The following is a 22,340-nucleotide window of genomic DNA, read 5'->3' on the forward strand; positions in this document are numbered from 1 at the left end:
GGTGCCCGACGTGGCCACCTAACGGAACACGTCGCTGTCCAATGTGCTGAATGATGCCCCCGTGTGGTGCGTGCGACTTGTACAATCAAGTTTGACCAATGCACATTGATATTGGTCAGTTTAAAATCTATAGCTGTTATGTTATGTATCTTTTGATGTATATTATTTATCTGCATGCAATTACATTCTTGCATCGCTTCCATTGCATGCACAGTGAGCCTGTCATGCATCATTTCACCAAGTAATTTCACAGTAGACAGAACAGTGATGACCTTCGAAGCCAGTGTTGGGGACACATTTTAATATAGCTAAACCCTAAGAGCAAGAAGCGCTGATGCATGTCGTTGGAGTCAAGTTATTGACCTTCGTAGTGATTACATATACCCACATTCGGCAACAACTACAGTAAAACGTGACTGCTGTGGTTGCGAAAAGGGAGCTTATAAAATTGTCAGCCTTCCATGTCCCGCCCCTTTCGTCTATTCCCGCCTTATTTTATGAATAATTACACGGCAAAACAGCCAATCGATGGGATTCATCCCATATTTCATAAGGATTGACCGGGGAAATACCCAATCATGTAACCGTTTCCGGCGTGACTTACTGACAAGCCCTCTCCTCTTCCCTACCTAGTCCGCCCAATGCATTCGCCACGCCGACTTTAGCCTCCCCTTGCTTGATCCGCAGTGTCTGTCTGTTGTGCGGCCCGTCCTCGGCTGGAGCTACCCTCAGAGACGGGTGGCGAAAGTGTCGACTTTGAGAAGAGGAGACACGGAGGAATAACCGCGCAACTTGGACTTAACTATATCGTCTCTGCATGGAAGCGAATGGTTTCGTGTCCAGGCGAAGAATGTCCGTGGACACACCAAGCGTCGATGCCGGGGTTACTGCTGGAGCTGCAGGGGCAGACATTCGATGGCTCGGCGGGAGGATTTTGGACGCTACGGAGGGGTTTGTTGGTGGTCTGTCACCGCCACGGATAACAGCGGAACCGGACTTTGCTGCGGTGTTGCAACTTCGAGCAGCCCCGGAGCCCACGGTGGCTGCTATCGAGACCGAAATAGACTATGAAGGGCTCCCCCAGGGTGTCGCCACCAGTACACACATGTTAGCCGGCGCCGTGGCTGGCATCATGGAACACTGCCTAATGTATCCCATCGACTGTGTTAAGGTAAAGGAAGATGATAATGTCACTAATTACTCAATGACAACAAGTTGGCTAACTAGTCAAAATGCAAAATAGCCTTTAGCCAGGCCCTTGCTTGTTAGTGTGTAGGTTAACGGTGTCTCAGAGGCTAGCTCTCTGTTCCCAGTTATTTCAGAATGGAAAGGGGGGGAGGAATAGTTAGCTAACCACCGTTAATTCTATAGATACATCACGTCTGCACACAAATGTAGCTAAAATAACACATGTACACATTCCCCAGAGAACTTTACGTTGTCAGAAGAGCCACCATCAGTTGTTTAACTTGCTAACTAGTTATGTTTGTTAACAAATCGTGTTATTCAGAATCTCAGCCGTTGTTGACATAAATTCCGTAGGTAGGCCCAAGCCTGAGCTCGAGTAGGTTGCGAACTAGCGAAGGTGAAAGTGACATATGTAGCAAAATAAGGATTTTGGCTGCTTGTTTATCTTATTATTCAATGTAGTCGTACTTTTAAACCAAGGTTAATCATTAACCTCGTTAGCTAACATCCTAATGATAGCTGGCCGACAGCATTAGCTCGTGCGCTAGCACAAGAGTGGAGAGCAGCCAGCCAGGTTACGTCACAAATATGTAAATTGAGAAGTGTGTGTAATGTAGCTATCTAACCAAGTATCCCACGAAGTGCACTTATGTACCTATCAGTGGAGGCTGCTGAGGGGAGGATGGCTCATAATAATGGACGGAATGGAGTGAATGGTATCAAACACATGGGTTTTCATGTGTTTGATACCACTCCATTCCAGCCATTATTATGAGCTGTCCTCCCCTAAGCAGCCTCCACTGGTACCTATGTAGGGCCTAGTTAGTTGTACACTTGCCTCAAACACTGTATACATCCCTAGTCTCCCAACTATAATGCATTGAAGCTTGTCTATCTAACTATATGACACATGTTTGTTTTGGAGCAGCAACACTAGCTAATACTATAAAGCTACATAAAGCTACATAAAGTTGTATGGCTGTCATTGAAACTATATCAGTAGCGAGCTAGGCTAGAGCATAATCACCACTTTGTTTCATAATCCTCCTCGGTGGAGAAGTGAAAGTATTTGGTTAGTGTTGGTCACAAGGCACTGGATTGGAGATAGTCAATAGACTCCTCTGTCTACTCACTGATGTCAGTTAGGCTACTGTTGTTGTTGCTGTTGCACATGATTAGAAGCTTTTACTTGTTATTACCTGTTGAGTGTTCACTGAAACAGAATTGCCGATTAGAAATATTGCTATTTTATAGAATGGATACCATTGATTCTCAACTCAACGTGGAGTTTTCAGTTCATCCTATGCATATTTGCATAGCCCCATTTGCTAGGTTGTGTATCTGAACTTTGTCCAGCCACTGACTAAACCAACTAGTTCTAGTCTAAACAGGGTTTGGCACCTGTTGGCTGGCCTCACCCCTGACCGCTAACCACCTGGACAGATTAATAGGTTGTAGAATTAGAACCTCCACTGAACACCTATATCCTCTGTTACCTTATAACCCTGCCCCATACTACCATGATACACCCATACCCTTTGGTCTAGAATACCTATTGTTTTCCACAAGCACATGGTGTAGCCAGCCAAATAGAAAAACGACTGCACTTGAAGAAACGTTCAAAGTTCTTGAAATGTTCCGTATTGACTGACCTTCATGTCTTAAAGTAATGATGGGCTGTCGTTTCTCTTTGCTTATTTGAGCTGTTCTTGCCATAATATGGACTTGGTCTTTTACCAAATAGGGCTATCTTCTGTAAACCCCCCACCTTGTCACAACACAACTGATTGGCTCAAACGCATTAAGAAGGAAAGAAATTGCACAAATTAACTTTTTAAGAAGGCACACCTGTTAATTCAAATGCATTCCAGGTGACTACCTCAAGAAGCTGGTTGAGAGAATGCCAAGAGTGTGCAAAGCTATCATCAAGGCAAAGGGTGGCTATTTGAAGAATCGCAAATATAAAATATACTTTGATTTGTTTAACACTGGTTTGGTTACTACATGATTCCATATGTGTTATTTCATAGTTTTGATGTCTTCACTATTATTCTACAATGTAGAAAATAGTAAAAATAAAGAAACATCCTTGAATGAGTAGGTGTTCTAAAACTTTTGACTGGTAGTGTATATATAAAACACAGGAAAAGCTTAATTTTGACTGCACTGGGCCTTTTAATAAAGAGTCCTATAAAAGTGTGCAGACTTCCACAGACTTGAAGCTTCCAGCCCTGTCCTATACAGCCATGGTACGTACACCCATACCCTTTGGTTTAGAATACCTCTGTCCCATGGTCTCTGCTTTTGGCCCTGGGCAGTCTGCCTTAAATCAGTTATTAATGGTTGAAAGCGTTGGAGCCCTGGCCAACCATCATGTACAGTGCCTTCAGAAAGTATTAATACCTCTTGACTTATTCCACATTTTGTTGTGTTACAGCCTGAATTCAAAATTGATTAAATTGATTATTTTTTCTCACCCGTCTACACACAATAACCCATATTGACAAAGTGAGACATGTTCTTAGATATGTTTGCAAATGAAATACAGAAATATCTCATTTACATAGGTATTCACACCCCTGAGTTTGAAAATATGAAGAGTGGTACTCAGTGAGTGTTGTGTTGGATTTGCCACAAACTTAACGCTTTATATTATGAACATAAAGTGAATTTATTTGTCACATTATTTGAAATTTTACTTTAGTGCCTTATTGTAACAGATGCATGTTTTGGAATATGTGTTATTCTGCACAGGCTTCCTTTTCACTCTGTCATTTAGGTTAGTATTGTGGAGTAACTACAATGTCGTTGATCCATCCTCAGTTTTCTTCTATCGCAGTCATTAAACTTTAACTGTTTGAAAGTCACCATTGGACTCATGGTGAAATCCCTGAGCGGTTTCATTCCTCTCCGCCAACTGACTTAGGAAGGATGTATCTTTGTAGTGACTGGATGTATTGATACACTATCCAAAATGTAATTAATAACTTCACCATGCTCAAAGGGATATTCAATGTCTGCTTTTTTTTATTTTTACCCATCTACCAATAGGTGCCCTCCTTTGCGAGGCATTGGAAACCCTCCTGGTTCTTTATAGTTGAATCGGTGTTTATAATATAATAATAATAATATGCCATTTAGCAGACGCTTTTATCCAAAGCGACTTACAGTCATGCGTGCATACATTTTTTTTTGTGTGTGTATGGGTGGTCCCGGGGATCGAACCCACTACCTTGGCGTTACAAGCGCCGTGCTCTACCAGCTGAGCTACAGTCACTACTTGACTGAGGGACCTTACAGATAATTGTATGTGTGGGGTACAGAGATGAGGTAGTCGTTCAGAAATAATTTTAAACACTTTTGCACAGTGTTTAAGTCCATGTAACTTATTATGTGACTTAAGCACATTTTTACACCTTAATGTATTTAGGCTTACCATAACAAACAGTTTGAATACTTATTTACTCAAGACATTTCAGCGTTTCATTTTGAAGTAATTTGTAAAAAATTATAAAATAATTCCACTTTGACATTATGGGATATTGTGTGTAGGCCAGGGACACAAAATCTCAATTGTAATCCAATTTAAATTGAGACTGTAGTACAACAAAATGTGGAAAAGGTCAAGGGGTGTGAATACTTGCTGAAGGCAAGGCACTGTATTTTCACTGTTCTCTGACCTGTCACTCATTTACTAGGGCCGTGTCTCAAGGAAGTCGGTGGGTTGTTGTAAGGATGATAATGATGGTAATGGACTAGTTAGGAGACTACTTCCTCATTGATCTGGTTTGTTTTCCTAACCCAGATTCCTGCCTTGTTGAAACAGTACTCTGACAGACGTCACTCATGGTTAAATAAAGGAACTTGCGTTGGCGCTCATTCCTTCCTATTTCTCTCTGTTTCCTCATAGATTTCAAAATAACCATTTCCTCATTGCTGCTGAGACCTCTTATGAGGTGTGTCACTGTCTGGCTGTGTTCCAAATGACATCATATTCCTTTTGTAGTGCATAGGGCTCTGGTCAAACGTAGTGCACTATGCAGGGCATAGGGTGCCATTTGGGACGCACACACCCTGTTGTTCTGAGCCGAGGAGCAGTTTCTCGTCACTGGTTCCTGTTGAATACGACCCATGACTTCTAAAGGTCCTTCCCATTAGCTAGAAGACATGTCTGGCCTGTTATCTAGCTTGGCACTGTATCAGTTAGGCTGTAGGTGCAGTAACACTGGGCTGTAGGTGCTGTAACACTGGGCTGTAGGTGCTGTAACACTGGGCTGTAGGTGCTGTAACACTGGGCTATAGGTGCTGTAACACTGGGCTGTAGGTGCTGTAACACTGGGCTATAGGTGCTGTAACACTGGGCTATAGGTGCTGTAACACTGGGCTATAGGTGCTGTAACACTGGGCTATAGGTGCTGTAACACTGGGCTGTAGGTGCTGTAACACTGGGCTGTAGGTGCTGTAACACTGGACTGTAGGTGCAGTAACACTGGGCTGTAGGTGCAGTAACACTGGGCTGTAGGTGCAGTAACACTGGGCTGTAGGTGCAGTAACACTGGGCTGTAGGTGCTGTAACACTGGGCTATAGGTGCTGTAACACTGGGCTATAGGTGCTGTAACACTGGTTGACTTGGGCCTGGCATCGTCGGTGTAGTTGCATGATTTCCAGTTAGGTTCTGTACTGTAGCTGAATGGGCCAATTTCAGAAGAATAATAATAAAAAAAATAATAATAATAATATGCCACTTAGCAGACGCTTTTATCCAAAGCGACTTACAGTCATGCGTGCATACATTTTTGTGTATGGGTGGTCCCGGGGATCGAACCCACTACCCTGGCGTTACAAGCGCCGTGCTCTACCAGCTGAGCTACAGAGGACCACCACAGAAAGCTGGAGAGATACAGTAGAGCACTTCCAGATTGAGCATGATTAGGCTAGACCTTTAAATGATTAACAATAAGAATCAATCCTGGTATAAATGAATGAACGATGGTAGTAACTTATAAATGTGGTATCGGATCTGATGAGACAGTTTTATATTGAGGTCACTGTGACAGCGAAGAGGAATGGCAGTTGGCAAGCCATGATGATCAAAGCCCCAAAACACTTGACGGCAAACCATGATAACGAGTGTTATAACAACCATGAGCGCTTGAGTTGAGTATAAACCAACATGGAGGGTCAATGGCAGCAAAGACAACCATAACTTTCCTCAAGACAAAGCCAAACACTGTTTTTGTGCATCCCAAATAGCATCATATTCCCTCTATAGTGCACTACTTGACCAAGGCCCTTACAGTAGGTATCCAGTCAAAGGTAGTGAAATATAGGCTATGCAACAGGGTGACATTTGGAATGCAACCCTTTTCATACAGGAGAGAAAGACTACTAATATGTTTAGTTGGTTTCCCAATCCTCTATACTGTAATCTGGTGTCACACTGTTGTTGCATGGGCTGTGGTCTAACTGGGCTGCAGATCTAGGGCTTCTCAAGATAATGGAGAGATGAGAAGGACGAGGGGAAATGGGGAGAGGGCAATAACTAATTCAGAAAAGGGGGACTTTCCCAGGAGATTCGGCTGTTTTAAAGTTAACCCCTATCCCTTTAATTTCACCCTCAACCCTAAAGCTGGACTCTCAGCTATCGAGCTATACCATGGTAATGCTAAGTCTAGTCAAATGAACATTATGCAACCGTGTGCGTTCTGCTGTTTCCATTTCATGGAGTGGAGTGGGGGCTGAACGTGGAACGTTGTCCCTGATACCTTGATCTTGCTGTAGACACAATGCAAACATTGCGTGTTTGTGCGTGAGCACTGCAACTTCCACAGGTCGTAGATAACGCCTCATGACAACTAACACGGCAGTAAAATGGAAATAAACATCATAGTACTTCTGATTCTGTAGAGATAGTGGTAACTGTTAGCTTAGTGTTTCTAGTAACATGGGTTGGAGTGGGAAGCCAAGGACAGACTGGTGCTGAGGTCTATCTAACACTGTTGTATTGGTTCTGAGACTTACGTGCTAGGCCTACATGGGGAGTCGCAGAAATGGCCTTTAAAATGGTAGGCCTATGCAATCTGTCATTGCAAAGAAACACATTTGAAACAACTTTAGAAACCATAATAGTTGGGGCAGTCTTTTAGGTCTTCGTGTAAAAAAGGAAAAAAAGACAACAAAACACTGTTTCTGCACATTCATTCTGACTTTCCATTTCCCTGAAGTGTGTGCCGTCATGAGTGGAAATTTCCATCCCTCCCCTCCAGAAGTAATTTCCCCATCCTTCTGTCTTGGTGTCCTCTGTGACTGTGGACAAAGGAGGATATTCTACTCATGACGCAATCTCCAAAGTTTGGTTATTGCTCCATCCTTCCCGTACATAGCATTGTTCTGTTGTGACACAGTGAATGGTGCCCTGTTGACAGAGGGGAGCGACCCAATAGCCTTAGGCCTAGTTATTATGGCTTGGCATTGTGATGTGTGGCGTTGTGATGTCTACCTACCTACCTACCTACCTGACTTTGAGCCATAGTTATGGTCCAGATTTTAATAGTTGTTGGTTTGTGTCCGGAAGTTACTCTGGATAGTGTGTGTGTGAATCAAGTTAGTTGACTTTGGATTTATCCAATGGTTTGTGAGGACGATCGCGTGAATGCCTGGCCTGCAGTAAACAGGAACATACTGTTAGGCTGTACAGAGAAACGTCTAGTGTATTGAACCTGGTCAGCTGCACTGTGACTACACTCTTAGTTTTCACTGATCAGTTGACCCACCAATCAGACTATTTAGGTGAAATTGAAAGAGTTGATTGACCATGATGCCCTTTTCCCTCGTCTCTCTCCTCCTCCTCTTCTACATTCTCCCCCCTCTTCCCTCTCTCCCCCCTCCCTCCCTCTCTGTCTCTAGACGCGGATGCAGAGCCTGCAGCCCGAGCCGGGGGCACGTTACCGTAATGTAATGGACGCGCTGCGTCAGATCGTGCGTACAGAGGGGGTGTGGCGGCCTGTGAGGGGGCTGAACGTCATGGCGATAGGGGCAGGGCCAGCCCATGCTCTCTACTTCGCCTGTTACGAGAAACTAAAGTTCTCACTAAGCAACATGGTCCACCCGGGAGCTAACAGCCACTTTGCTAATGGTACGGTGTTACAGGGACACACACACAGAGACATTGACAAGTACATACTGTACCTTTAGAGGTATTAGCAATGTTGCTAATTTGACCAGCAGTCACTGAGAGACAGACAGACAGATTAAGGAAAAGTATGAAGGAAAGTTGCAGCATCCTCTGCTGTGTGTTTTTGGCTTATTAAACTTGTCACTGGTAACCAACCATCTCTCTCCTCTCTGTCTGTCTATCCTCTCTCGTTCTCTCTCTGTTCTCTCTCTTTCTAACAGGAATGGCAGGCTGCATGGCCACTGTGCTCCATGATGCAATCATGAACCCAGCAGAAGGTAAAACTGTGTGTGTGCGCACGTTCAAACTGTGTGTGTGCAGGGGGTCGCGTTAACACAGGAATCTGCGTTTTTCATGCAGAAAAGGAAAGATAAAACGCAGAATAAATATCTTCTCCACTCGGATGAAATATCTTTGCTTTTGTCATTGGATCACCAGACAGCCATGACTGATGTGTAGGATACTTTTCCTCTGGTGTCATTTTTCTCCAGTAGAAAGTTACAATGCAAGATTAACTTTAAGCAAAACATTAGGAAATGTAGCTGGCTACATTCTTTCACTAGCTAGGTTTCCATCCAACTGGCGACAGATTTTCATGCGAATATTCTAAAATCTGCATAAAAACATGTGCATTTTCCCAACAGAGATGTTTCCATCAAATTGACTTGTTGTGGATAAAAGGCTGTGTGTGAAGACATAGTGCGTATAAAAATACCTTTACCATTAAATTCCCATGTACCGAATACAAGTTAAATGGGTTTCCATCACATTTTCAACTCTACTGATGGTTTTGTAAAAAACAGTTGTTGCGTTACATTGCGAATGTGCCCACTCTGGTCTTGTCCCGTGCGCTCTAGCCAACAGCTCGTAGATACAGTGCAGGTATAGCCTACATTAGAGCTCTGCTACCAGACCAGAGCCCGACGGGTCCCGACATTCTGGTTAGGGCTGAGTAGGGCCTGTTTCTTCATCAATAACTAGGGGGCTAGGGCGGCAGGTAGCTTAGTGGTTAAGAGCGTTGTGCCAGTAACCGAAAGGTCGCTGGTTCTAATCCCCGAGGTGAAAATCTGTCGACGTGCCCTTGAGCAAGGCACTTAACCCTAATTGCTCCTGTAAGTCGCTCTGGATAAGAGCGTCTGCTAAATGACTAAAAATGGGACGGGCAGGGCTCGGTATCACTAAATTGATCTCTAACATTTTGAAGCTGAACCATTTGCTCGTGCTCTGCTGCGCAGTACATTGACATCTGACTAAGATCATAACATGGTGTCAGAAGTGTTTCATCCTCAACAGGAGAGATTACTTTACAGAAAATAATAATAATCCTTGAGTTTTATCAGAGTTTAGAGTTACGAAAAGGTAGATAACAGCTAACTGCTCTCTCATGTCTCTTCATTGAGCAGAGCAGCCCAAGCGGAGCCGTTGCTATGGATACTCGGAGCCTCCATGAGCAGAGTGCATGCAGAGCGAGCTGTGCGCAGGGAGCGAATGACAGACAGAGAGGAGCAGCTTATGGATTTACTAACAGAGTTATTTCTGATTTCGGGCAGGGCCAGGCCGGGCCTTAAATTTGGCAGAAGCAAGCGTGCCTGGGTAGGGTAGGGCCTGAAAGTCGCAGGTTGGGCTCGGGTTTAATAATCCTGCCTGTGTAGGGCTCTAGCCTAGATTATGAGATTATTATGGACAAAAGAGCAAGATCATTTCAATTTGTCAAACGGCAGCCAAGCATTAATCATCATGTCACCAGAATATGACCCCCAGTATGTCCTTGTGACCTAAATAATTATCGCCCTATTTCTAAACTTTCTTGCCTAGCTAAAATATTAGAATCCTTGATTAATTCTCAGCTAAGATCTTTCTTATCTTTGAAATGTGTTCTAAATGTACATCAGTCGGTTTTAGACCAGGTCATAGCACTATCTCTGCTGCATCCCTAGTTATAAATGATGTGGTTAACTGTATGGATAAAAGGCAACATTGTGCTGCCCTCTTCATTGACCTGTCAAAGGCTTTCGATACTGTTGATCACTCACTGCTAATTCAGAGGCTTTCCTCAATTGGCCTAGACCAGCCTGCATGTAATTGGTTTAAATATTACTTGACAGATAGAACTCAATGTGTATCTACTGATGGTGTTAAATCGGCGTTCCTGGATATTACCGAAGGTGTCCCGCAGGGGTCGATTCTGGGTCCTGTACTTTTTACTGTTTACATGAAAAATATCGACTTGTCTGTAAAAGAACTGTAACCTGCATTTGTATGCAAGTCATACTGTTGTGTATGCTATTGCCCCCACGGTTGACCAGGCTCTATCTGAACTACAGTCTGCCTTCATTTTATTACAGAAACTTTATTGATCTGAAATTAGTACTGAATGCAGGTGAAACTAAGTGTGTTGTTCTCTAGAGCGCATAGAAATAACTGATTTAAGCATATGTATTTTGGATGGTGTCCATATTGATCGTGTCCCTGCTTACAAATATCTGGGCATCTGTATAGATGAAAAGCTGTCTTTTTTTAAAAGCATATTGATGAGTTAGTTAAGAAGCTGAGAATAAAAATGGTCTGCTTCCATAGAAATAAGTCCTGCCTCTCGCTAAATAGTAGAAATCAGATTATTCAGTCAACGTTCCTATCGGTCCTACACTATGGTGACATCATCTATATGAACGCAGCTGCCACTTCATTAAAGCCGTTAGATGCAGTTTATCATAGCGCACTTCACTTTATTATGGGTGACAATTTAAGTACTAATCACTGCATTCTCTAGCAGAAAGTTGGTTGGCCCTCTGATGTCATGTAGGTTGATACATTGCTATGTTTATTCATTAAAAAGTCCCACTGTACCTAACATCTTTACTAAACTTTAGACATACGAGTTACCACACCCGGTCTCAGGGATGGTTAATTCTGGAAATTCCTTTGGTCTGTACTGAGTTAGGTAAATCAGCTTTTAGTTTTCTTGCACCTTATTTGTGGAACAATCTTCAAAATGTTCTTATATTTGATGTTTAGTGCCTCAAGGGTAATTCAGAAAGCTGATTGAGGACCGTATTACTGATCAATATGTTTTTCGATGTTTTTCTTTCTGCTTGCATTTAGTATTTATATTGATGTGTGTATTTCTGTAATTCAGGACTCATCTGTAAAAGAGACCTTGGTCTCAGTATGACTCCCTGATAAAATTAAGGTTAGATAATAAAAATACATTATTGGAAAAGAGCAGCAAGCTCATCACTGTGCACTTTCACCACCCTGTGAAGTTCATCATAACTTATTTAATCTGTAGCCTAATAAACTGCATGCTTTCCCAACGAGTCTTAGTGAGCGGACCACACATGTCATCACGTGACTCCAAGTTGACTTTGATATGATGGTTATTAGATCAATATTAGTGCATAAAAGCATTTTCATCACCATTTCTCACATAATTAATTTTACAGACCCAAAGATCGCACCTTGTCTAGATCCCACTTATGTACTTTACTCACATAAAGGTTGGATGGAAGCCTGGTTTATGATAAACATTAAATATATGAAAGCAAATGTTTCATTGTAAACTAATTTACTTGTGTGGCTGTGAGCCAAATAGCGTTGCACTTCTGTCTGTCATATATATATATATATACACCTGAGCCGGGATGTGATGTCTCCTGAGCCGGGATGCAAACTGTAGATATCTGCAGCGTCAGACTCCCTGATACATTAATAGAACAGAAATCCCTTCTCAGTCTGGATATTTATAGCAAATCCCCATGACTCTTATATACGGCTACAGTCCCTAAACAGGACACTAGGGGGAGCTCTGAGACTGGGGGTTTCCATAAGGAGCAACAGCTGGGTAGAAGTTGCTTGTAGGCACAGATCTAGGATCAACTTACATTCGTCATATCCTATCCTTGACCTTTAGGGCAGGAAAAACTAAACTGGCCTTAGATCAGTGTCGAGGGTTTGCATCATCTAACTAAAGGGGCATCAGAAGCACACATCTGTGAATGTCATTAGTGGACCGTTGTGTGTTTACATCCTGCTCCCTCAGTGTATAGCTCTATAGCGTTAACATCCGCTGGCTCACATACATCTGGCCATGGTGATTGGTGTTTCCATAGCAACCTGACCGAGCCCAGGTGTGCCAGCCAGCTGTACCATTGGTCCACTGGCTGGGTCGCTAGGGACGGTATTGGACCCTTTGAACTTTCTGGTGTTCTGAATTCCATAATTTCCTTTCCTAAGTAGCATTTCATTTTAGAGACTGGTTTCATCTCCTCCTTATTGGCTCCAGTGGGGATCCCTAGATGGTGTGTCCCTCAACTGTAACCCTCATTAAAAGCCTTCCAGGTGTTCTCTCAGCCACCACACTAATATCTGTGTTTTGACTAGATGTGATTCTCTTTTCCTTTCAACTATTATTTTATTATCTGTCCTGTCATCACCTGTTCTTTCTTCCCCTCCTCTCCCTTTTCCTCCAGGCTGACCCTCCCCTCCTCTCCCTTTTCCTCTAGGCTGACCCTCCCCTCCTCTCCCTTTTCCTCTAGGCTGACCCTCCCCTCCTCTTCCTTTTCCTCTAGGCTGACCCTCCCCTCCTCTCCCTTTTCCTCTAGGCTGACCCTCCCCTCCTCTCCCTTTTCCTCTAGGCTGACCCTCCCCTCCCCTCCTCTCCCTTTTCCTCTAGGCTGACCCTCCCCTCCCCTCCTCTCCCTTTTCCTCTAGGCTGACCCTCCCCTCCCCTCCTCTCCCTTTTCCTCTAGGCTGACCCTCCTCTCCCTTTTCCTCTAGGCTGACCCTCCTCTCCTCTCCCCTTTTTCTCTAGGCTGACCCTCCCCTCCTCTCCCTTTTCCTCTAGGCTGACCCTCCCCTCCTCTTCCTTTTCCTCCAGGCTGACCCTCCCCTCCTCTCCCTTTTCCTCCAGGCTGACCCTCCCCTCCCCTCCTCTCCCTTTTCCTCTAGGCTGACCCTCCCCTCCTCTCCCTTTTCCTCTAGGCTGACCCTCCCCTCCTCTCCCTTTTCCTCTATGCTGACCCTCCCCTCCCCCTCCTCTCCCTTTTCCTCTAGGCTGACCCTCCCCTCCTCTTCCTTTTCCTCCAGGCTGACCCTCCCCTCCTCTTCCTTTTCCTCTAGGCTGACCCTCCCCTCCCCTCCTCTCCCTTTTCCTCTAGGCTGACCCTCCCCTCCTCTCCCTTTTCCTCTAGGCTGACCCTCCCCTCCCCTCCTCTCCCTTTTCCTCTAGGCTGACCCTCCCCTCCCCTCCTCTCCCTTTTCCTCTAGGCTGACCCTCCCCTCCCTTTTCCTCTAGGCTGACCCTCCCCTCCTCTTCCTTTTCCTCTAGGCTGACCCTCCCCTCCCCTCCTCTCCCTTTTCCTCTAGGCTGACCCTCCCCTCCTCTCCCTTTTCCTCTAGGCTGACCCTCCCCTCCTCTCCCTTTTCCTCTAGGCTGACCCTCCCCTCCTCTTCCTTTTCCTCCAGGCTGACCCTCCCCTCCTCTTCCTTTTCCTCTAGGCTGACCCTCCCCTCCCCTCCTCTCCCTTTTCCTCTAGGCTGACCCTCCCCTCCTCTCCCTTTTCCTCTAGGCTGACCCTCCCCTCCTCTCCCTTTTCCTCTAGGCTGACCCTCCCCTCCCTTTTCCTCTAGGCTGACCCTCCCCTCCTCTTCCTTTTTCCTCTAGGCTGACCCTCCCCTCCCCTCCTCTCCCTTTTCCTCTAGGCTGACCCTCCCCTCCTCTCCCTTTTCCTCTAGGCTGACCCTCCCCTCCTCTCCCTTTTCCTCTAGGCTGACCCTCCCCTCCTCTTCCTTTTCCTCCAGGCTGACCCTCCCCTCCTCTTCCTTTTCCTCTAGGCTGACCCTCCCCTCCCCTCCTCTCCCTTTTCCTCTAGGCTGACCCTCCCCTCCTCTCCCTTTTCCTCTAGGCTGACCCTCCCCTCCTCTCCCTTTTCCTCTAGGCTGACCCTCCCCTCCTCTCCCTTTTCCTCTAGGCTGACCCTCCCCTCCCCTCCTCTCCCCTTTTCCTCTAGGCTGACCCTCCTCTCCCTTTTCCTCTAGGCTGACCCTCCCCTCTCCTCCCTTTTCCTCTAGGCTGACCCTCCCCTCCCTTTTCCTCTAGGCTGACCCTCCCCTCCCCTCCCTTTTCCTCTAGGCTGACCCTCCCCTCCCCTCCTCTCCCTTTTCCTCTAGGCTGACCCTCCCTCCTCTCCCTTTTCCTCTAGGCTGACCCTCCCCTCCTCTCCCCTTTTCCTCTAGGCTGACCCTCCCTCCTCCTCTCTCCCTTTTCCTCTAGGCTGACCCTCCCCTCCTCCCTTTTCCTCTAGGCTGACCCTCCCCTCCCTTTTCCTCTAGGCTGACCCTCCCCTCCTCTCCCTTTTCCTCTAGGCTGACCCTCCCCTCCTCTCCCTTTTCCTCTAGGCTGACCCTCCCCTCCTCTCCCTTTTCCTCTAGGCTGACCCTCCCCTCCTCTCCCTTTTCCTCTAGGCTGACCCTCCCCTCCTCTCCCTTTTCCTCTAGGCTGACCCTCCCCTCCTCTCCCTTTTCCTCTAGGCTGACCCTCCCCTCCTCTCCCTTTTCCTCTAGGCTGACCCTCCCCTCCTCTCCCTTTTCCTCTAGGCTGACCCTCCCCTCCTCTCCCTTTTCCTCTAGGCTGACCCTCCCCTCCTCTCCCTTTTCCTCTAGGCTGACCCTCCCCTCCTCTCCCTTTTCCTCTAGGCTGACCCTCCCCTCCTCTCCCTTTTCCTCTAGGCTGACCCTCCCCTCCTCTCCCTTTTCCTCTAGGCTGACCCTCCCCTCCTCTCCCTTTTCCTCTAGGCTGACCCTCCCCTCCTCTCCCTTTTCCTCTAGGCTGACCCTCCCCTCCTCTCCCTTTTCCTCTAGGCTGACCCTCCCCTCCTCTCCCTTTTCCTCTAGGCTGACCCTCCCCTCCTCTCCCTTTTCCTCTAGGCTGACCCTCCCCTCCTCTCCCTTTTCCTCTAGGCTGACCCTCCCCTCCTCTCCCTTTTCCTCTAGGCTGACCCTCCCCTCCTCTCCCTTTTCCTCTAGGCTGACCCTCCCCTCCTCTCCCCTTTTCCTCTAGGCTGACCCTCCCCTCCTCTCCCTTTTCCTCTAGGCTGAACCCTCCCCTCCTCTCCCTTTTCCTCTAGGCTGACCCTCCCCTCCTCTCCCTTTTCCTCTAGGCTGACCCTCCCCTCCCCTCCTCTCCCTTTTCCTCTAGGCTGACCCTCCCCTCCTCTCCCTTTTCCTCTAGGCTGACCCTCCCCTCCCTCTCCCTTTTCCTCTAGGCTGACCCTCCCCTCCTCTCCCTTTTCCTCTAGGCTGACCCTCCCCTCCTCTCCCTTTTCCTCTAGGCTGACCCTCCCCTCCTCTCCCTTTTCCTCTAGGCTGACCCTCCCCTCCTCTCCCTTTTCCTCTAGGCTGACCCTCCCCTCCTCTCCCTTTTCCTCTAGGCTGACCCTCCCTCCTCTCCCCTTTTCCTCTAGGCTGACCCTCCCCTCCTCTCCCTTTTCCTCTAGGCTGACCCTCCCCTCCTCTCCCTTTTCCTCTAGGCTGACCCTCCCCTCCTCTCCCCTTTTCCTCTAGGCTGACCCTCCCCTCCCCTCCTCTTCCTTTTCCTCTAGGCTGACCCTCCCCCCTCCTCCCTCCCCTCCTCTCCCTTTTCCTCTAGGCTGACCCTCCCCTCCTCTCCCTTTTCCTCTAGGCTGACCCTCCCCTCCTCTCCCTTTTCCTCTAGGCTGACCCTCCCCTCCTCTCCCTTTTCCTCTAGGCTGACCCTCCTCTCTGTCTGGTTGTGTACTTTAAAAGCTCCAGTGTGTTTTCATCATCTGTGCTGTTCCTTTTTCTTTCTAAACAGTCTCTCCCTTTCTCTCCCTCTCTTCTCGCTCTCTATCCCCCTCCCTAGTGGTGAAGCAGCGTATGCAGATGTACAATTCCCCGTACCGCGGCGTGTCTGACTGCGTAGGCTCCATCTGGAAGCGCGAGGGCCCTGGGGCCTTCTACCGTTCCTACACCACCCAGCTGACCATGAACGTCCCCTTCCAGGCGCTCCACTTCATGACCTATGAGTACCTCCAGGAGCTGCTCAACCCCCACAGACAGTACAACCCCTCCTCGCACGTCATCTCCGGGGCGCTTGCCGGGGCCATCGCCGCCGCAGCCACCACCCCTCTGGACGTCTGTAAGACCCTCCTCAACACCCAGGAGGCTCTAGCGGTCCATGCCGAGGTCCCAGGAGCGGTGGGGGTTGGAGCAGGTGTAGGGACGGCGTCGGCCACTGCGGGGCGCCACATCTCGGGGTTAGGGGAGGCGTTCCGGACTGTGTACAGGATGGGGGGCGGTGCGGCGTTCTTTAAGGGCGTCCAGGCCAGGATCATCTATCAGATGCCCTCCACCGCCATCAGCTGGTCCGTCTACGAGTTCTTCAAATACGTCATCACCAAGCGCCAGTTCGAGAGAAGGCTGCACCACCGAGACGGAGAGAAGTAGAGAGAGGGAGGGACGGCCTTCACTCAAAATGTCCCCCAAGGAACCCACCCCCATAGAGATGTACTAGAGGGCTCATTGCCTATCTTTTGGCAAAGTGCCCCCTCTATCCGACTCTATGACCACCCCACAGTAACCCCACCTCTGACCCTTTGTCCTAAACTAACCAGGAAATAAAAGCCCCCTCCTCGTGGTTGTCATCTAGAAGAGATAAAGCTTTTTGTCAAAATTCACCTTACGGAGCAGGTTTAGAACCTACGCAGTAGGTTAGGAATATTGAGGTTAAGGTTAGGAAAAGTGTTAAGGCTAGCTAAAATGCACTCAAAAAAAATAAAAAATATTGACATAAATTTGCCAAAAGCTGTATCCCATCTAGACCTGACCTCCCCTTCTCCCCTCACATAGGAGAAAAAGCCCCCATCATTCACCTAGTTTATAGACATACTATACATGGCACTTTAATTCAAATATACTCTCACCGGACAGTTTATTAGGTATACCCATCTAGTACCGGGTCGGACCCCATTTGCCTCCAGAACAGCCTGAATTCTTCGGCTCGTTTGGTATCAAGGGACCTAACGTGTGCCAGGAAACATTCCACACATCAGTACACCACTGCCACCAGCCTGTACCGTTGACACCAGGCAGGATGGGTCAATGGATTTACGCCAAATCCTGAATCTGCCATCAGCATGACGCAACAGGAACTGGGATTTGTCGGACCAGGCGATGTTGTTCCACTCCTCAATTGTCAAGTGTTGGTGATGATGATGATGATGCCCACTGGAGCTGTATCTTCTTGTTTTTAGCTGATAGGAGTGGAACCAGGTGTGGTCGTCTGCTGCAATAGCCCATCTGTGACAAGGATCGACAAGTTGTGTGTTCTGAGATGACGTTCTGCACACCACTGTTGTACTGCGCTGTTATTTGTCTGTTTGTGGCCCGCCTGTTAGCTTGCACGATTCTTGCCATTCTCCTTCGACCTCTCTCGTCAATGAGCTGTTTTAGCCCACAGGACTGCCGCTGACTGGATGTTTTTTGTTTGTCGCACTATTCTCGGTAAACCCGAGACACTGTCGTGCGTGAAAAGCCCAGGAGGGCGTCTGTTTCTGAGATACGGGATCCGGCGCGCTTGGCACCGACAATCATACCACGCTCTAAGTCGCTTAGGTCACTCGTTTTGCCCATTCTAACGTTCAATTGAACAGTAACTGGATGCCTCGATGCCTGTCTGCCTGCTTTATATAGCCAGCCACGTGACTCACTGTCTGTAGGAGCGATTCATTTTGGTGTACCTAATAAACTGGCCGGTTACTGTATATATTGTTAGTATTATATTTTATAGTTCTGCATTTCCCTACTATAACCACTAGGGGGCTTTGAGTCTCATCCTCCCTCCATTGACTTTATGGACAGATCTAAAACCAAGGGTGAGTCCCAATAATATCTACTTTCTCCTGCAAATGTTCAATCATTCACTACTTCCCACAAATCTAATAGCATTGGGTTGGTGGAGGCATGGGCTAGTCAGAGTTTCCACCATATTTCTTATACCAGTCATTTCCTTTCAAATAAGTGAAGGGAAGTGAACAAGGGCACACTGGGAGGAAGGTGACAGTATTGAGATGTAGCCCAAGTGAAGCCATCTGTGTTGGGTGATGATTGGCGTCAGTGGATTCAGCTTTAAGGAGATCTATAGCCACTACTACAATTGGACTAGATTTATTTACTATATATTAAGATCTCGGCATTCTGAAACAGGAATTAAATTCCACAGAGATTGTTTCATGCAACGCTATTTAAAACAATAGCTTCCTTTTCCATTTTTGACATAGTGGCATGGCTTTTGTTAACTTATTTCTCCACCTGTATTTATACATTGAGGAATATAAGTATTTTGACTTGAAATACTCAACTTAACACATTGGAGTTGATCAAGGCAGTGGTGCTGACTGTGTGTGGATGTGACTGACTGACTGAGGAAGAGAGAAGGAAAATGGGAGTGCAAAGCTCTAGAACATTGAGTGCAAAGCTCTAGAACATTGAGTGCAAAGCTCTAGAACATTGAGTGCAAAGCTCTAGAACATTGAGTGCAAAGCTCTAGAACATTGAGTGCAAAGCTCTAGAACATTGAGTGCAAAGCTCTAGAACATTGAGTGCAAAGCTCTAGAACATTGAGTGCAAAGCTCTAGAACATTGAGTGCAAAGTAGGACACCATATAGGGAATAATGTGCCATTTGGGACAACCTCTGTGAGGATGGTATGAGGATGTACTACTCTTCTCCCTTGTACACCTCCAGTGAACCAGACTGTTGAGAGTTATGGGCTTTGTTTCAAAAGGCACCCTATTCCCTTAATAGTGTGCTACTTTTGACCAGGGCCCACAGGGATCTGGTAAAATGTAGTGCACTAGAAAAGGAAAAGGGTGCCTTTTGGGGCGCATTATGATGACACACTGAAGGCATTGAGGATGATGCCTTAGTGGAGCAGAATACCTTTCCCTTGAGAGTGCGTGCAGCATCCCAAATGGCATCCTGGCCCCTAATATAGTGTACTACTTTTGACTATGGCTCATAAGTATCTGGTCAAAAGTAGTGCACTATATAGGGAATACGGTGCCGTTTGGGACGGAACCTTCTGAACACACACCGCTTTCTAGCACTTATAGTAATTTACAGTTACGTGTGGTAACTAATAGTAACTTAAATACATGTAGTTACTTATCCTATAGTAACTTAAATACATGTAGTTACTTATTCTATAGTAACTTAAATACATGTAGTTACTTATCCTATAGTAACTTAAATACATGTAGTTACTTATTCTATAGTAACTTACAGCAACATTTACTACCTACACATGGCCTTCCAATCAGCCGCCATGAGTCAAACGCACAAATACAAAGTCCTGCTAGACCCTAACCCACATTTCTGAAGCCATATTATTACAGAAAATAAAATGTGTGTATAGGACTACTCTATCCTAGATTAACCCATTCTAGGTGTAAAGGAATAGAGTTTCAGCCAACTGTTCTGGAACCAACCTGATAAGTGAATATTAATATATAGGTTCCTTCATATTAGGGTTGCAAAATTCTGGGGAACTTTTCATGAGGGGAGAAAGCAGGGAATCCTGAATCCCCCAACAATGAATTATTGAAAACCTTGGAATTTTGGGAAAGTTACGGGACTTTTGGAACCTTGTAATAGGTTACTTGGCATGATATCCCCCTCACACAGACTAACCAACTGCCACCCAGAACAGCACACTATAGAACCTCTAGGTAGAAACTGCCACCAGAACAGCACCCTATAGAACCTCTAGGTAGAAACTGCCACCCAGAACGACACCCTATAGAACCTACTACAACATACTGAATACACAGGTAGCGAACAACATCTTGAATATGATGCTACTACCAGTTAACTTAAAGGGGAAGTTCACTATTTTACAACTTTATGTCAGATGGTTCCTCATCCTGAAAGTAGTCTATGGGCCAGGAGAAACTGTTAATCATGCTTCAGGGTTTTTTAAACAGCCACTACAGACGTCAGCTAACTTTAGCCACCGCTAGCTCCTAAAATACTGAACTTCCCCTTTAAAGGAGTTGGTGAGAGAAAATATAGTTGATTGTAGGAGTGTTTCTTGCCATATGCAATGTTTTGGGAGTGGAAACCAAAGACTGAAAGAAAGGGGGTTGGGGAAATTTGGTGTGATGAAAATTAGGAAAAGCTAGAGAAGAGGACTGATCTGTATTGAAAGAAACTTCTTCCTGTATTATTTTGAATTGTAAATAAATAGTCGCTAACGGGCAGCGCCTCGCAGAAGCAGGGTCTTCTCTTGGGACTGCTGCGCCCCACGTGCTGGAGAGAAATTATCCATTACAATGTGTCCGTCTCTTTATTTTCGTGAAAATGTTGTGTAAGAAATGTCTGTTATTTCAACAGTAAAACACTGGAAAAGTTCATGTTAAAGCTGCAATCTGTAACGTATTGCACTTGTTTGTATACTGATGCGGCCGGTCTTTCCAAAAAAAAAAGTGTAAAAAAATTGTTGAGAATGTCTCCTATTTCAAATGACATATCTCATGGTCTAGCATCCATGTTACTTTAAAGACAGCACTCACTAGGGTTGCAAAATTCTGGTAACTTTCCCAAAATAGGTTTTCCAGAAATCTCGGTTGGAAGATGCCTGGAATAAGCAGGAAATCTGGGAATCTTCCAACCAGGATTTTTGGAAAAGGTTGCAATTTTAAGAAAGTTACCTGAATTTTGCAACCCTAGTCCTCACCTGGTTCACTGTCTCCACAGCACAGCAGTGTGACTCCATCTCCTACAGTGACAAGAACACACGTCAGCCAAGGTAAACTAAATTACAGACTCCACCTTTTAATGCTTAGACGTTTTGAACTCACTCATAGGATGTGTTCTCATAGGTCCCCAATGGCACCCTATTCCCTATATAGTGTATATATTTTGACCAGAGTCAATAGCGCTCTGATCAAAAGTAGTGCACTATGTAGGGAATATGGTCCCATTTGGGATGCACTCAAGTTTCCTTATGCTATGGAGGAGTTCTCTAACTAGTCTAAAACATTCCTAAAATACCCAGAAGAGTCTTTCTTTTACCACCATTTAGTATTTTCTGAATCATGTGGCCTTGACAGGGGGGTGAGGTGCAGTCAGACTGACACAGTAGCACAAGTACACTGTGACAAATATACCACCAGCCTCCTGCTCTTCCAAACCCTCCCTACCCCTCCTCCCTCCCCCTCACAAACCCAGTGTGTCTTCTTTCTCTCTGTGTAACTGTCTGTCTGTGAGTCTGTTTTTTGTCTGTCTGTCTGCCTGTGAGTCTGTCTGTGAAATGGTGTGTCAGTGGTGTTTAATGTGGAATTAAAATCTAAATCAGCGATGCAGCTGGTGGCAGATCAAACACACACAGACAATGGGTGCATCCCAAATGGCACCCTATTCCCTAATTAGTGCACTACTTTAGACCAGGGCCTATTGGGGCTCTAGTCAAAAGTAGTGTACTCTATAGGGTCATTTGGGACGCAGATATAATAACTCACATCATCATAGCCTTGAGTGGATGGTGTGTAAATAACATCCGTCATAATGAAGTTTGGTAGTATGGCGTGTGTCAGCTGTATCGGCACCCCTATGATATCCAGCTATTGAGATATACAGCTAGCTGCCAAAATAAAGGAAACGTTTGAGTACATGAGGGATACAAAGTATATTGTACCACACAGGTGGGGTTCCTGAGTTAATTAAGCAATTAACATCCCATCATGCTTAGGGTCATTCATTTACATTTTAGTAATTTAGCAGACGCTCTTATCCAGAGCGACTTACAGTTAGTGAGTGCATACATTTTTCATACTGGCCCCCCGTGGGAATCGAACCCACAACCCTGGCGTTGCAAGCGCCATGCTCTACCAACTGAGCTACACGGGACACTCATGTAGAAAACTGCCCAGTTGACCATTATTTTGGCTACAATGACTAGAA

General features: G+C 46.1%; 1 protein-coding gene across 1 annotated transcript; it reads left to right on the forward strand.

Annotated features, from left to right (window-relative positions):
• Positions 1–624: 624 nt before the first annotated feature.
• LOC121533212 (mitoferrin-2) lies at positions 625–17,374 on the forward strand. The gene is made up of 4 exons (XM_041839027.2): positions 625–1,171; positions 8,096–8,324; positions 8,585–8,641; positions 16,243–17,374. The coding sequence occupies exons 1-4, from the start codon at positions 818–820 to the stop codon at positions 16,824–16,826; spliced, it is 1,224 nt and encodes a 407-aa protein (XP_041694961.1). The 5' UTR covers positions 625–817; the 3' UTR covers positions 16,827–17,374.
• Positions 17,375–22,340: the final 4,966 nt, after the last annotated feature.

This window comes from Coregonus clupeaformis, chromosome 20, assembly GCF_020615455.1.
Source record: "Coregonus clupeaformis isolate EN_2021a chromosome 20, ASM2061545v1, whole genome shotgun sequence".
Classification (NCBI taxonomy): domain Eukaryota; kingdom Metazoa; phylum Chordata; class Actinopteri; order Salmoniformes; family Salmonidae; genus Coregonus; species Coregonus clupeaformis.

What these genes read in the sequence shown, in the direction of transcription:
- LOC121533212 (XM_041839027.2), top strand. Translation starts at nt 818, where the DNA reads ATGGAAGCGAATGGTTTCGTGTCCAGGCGAAGAATGTCCGTGGACACA. An exon ending in TAACAGCCACTTTGCTAATG is followed by an intron (nt 8,325 to 8,584) that starts GTACGGTGTTAC and finishes TCTTTCTAACAG; the next exon opens with GAATGGCAGGCTGCATGGCC. An exon ending in AATCATGAACCCAGCAGAAG is followed by an intron (nt 8,642 to 16,242) that starts GTAAAACTGTGT and finishes CCCCCTCCCTAG; the next exon opens with TGGTGAAGCAGCGTATGCAG.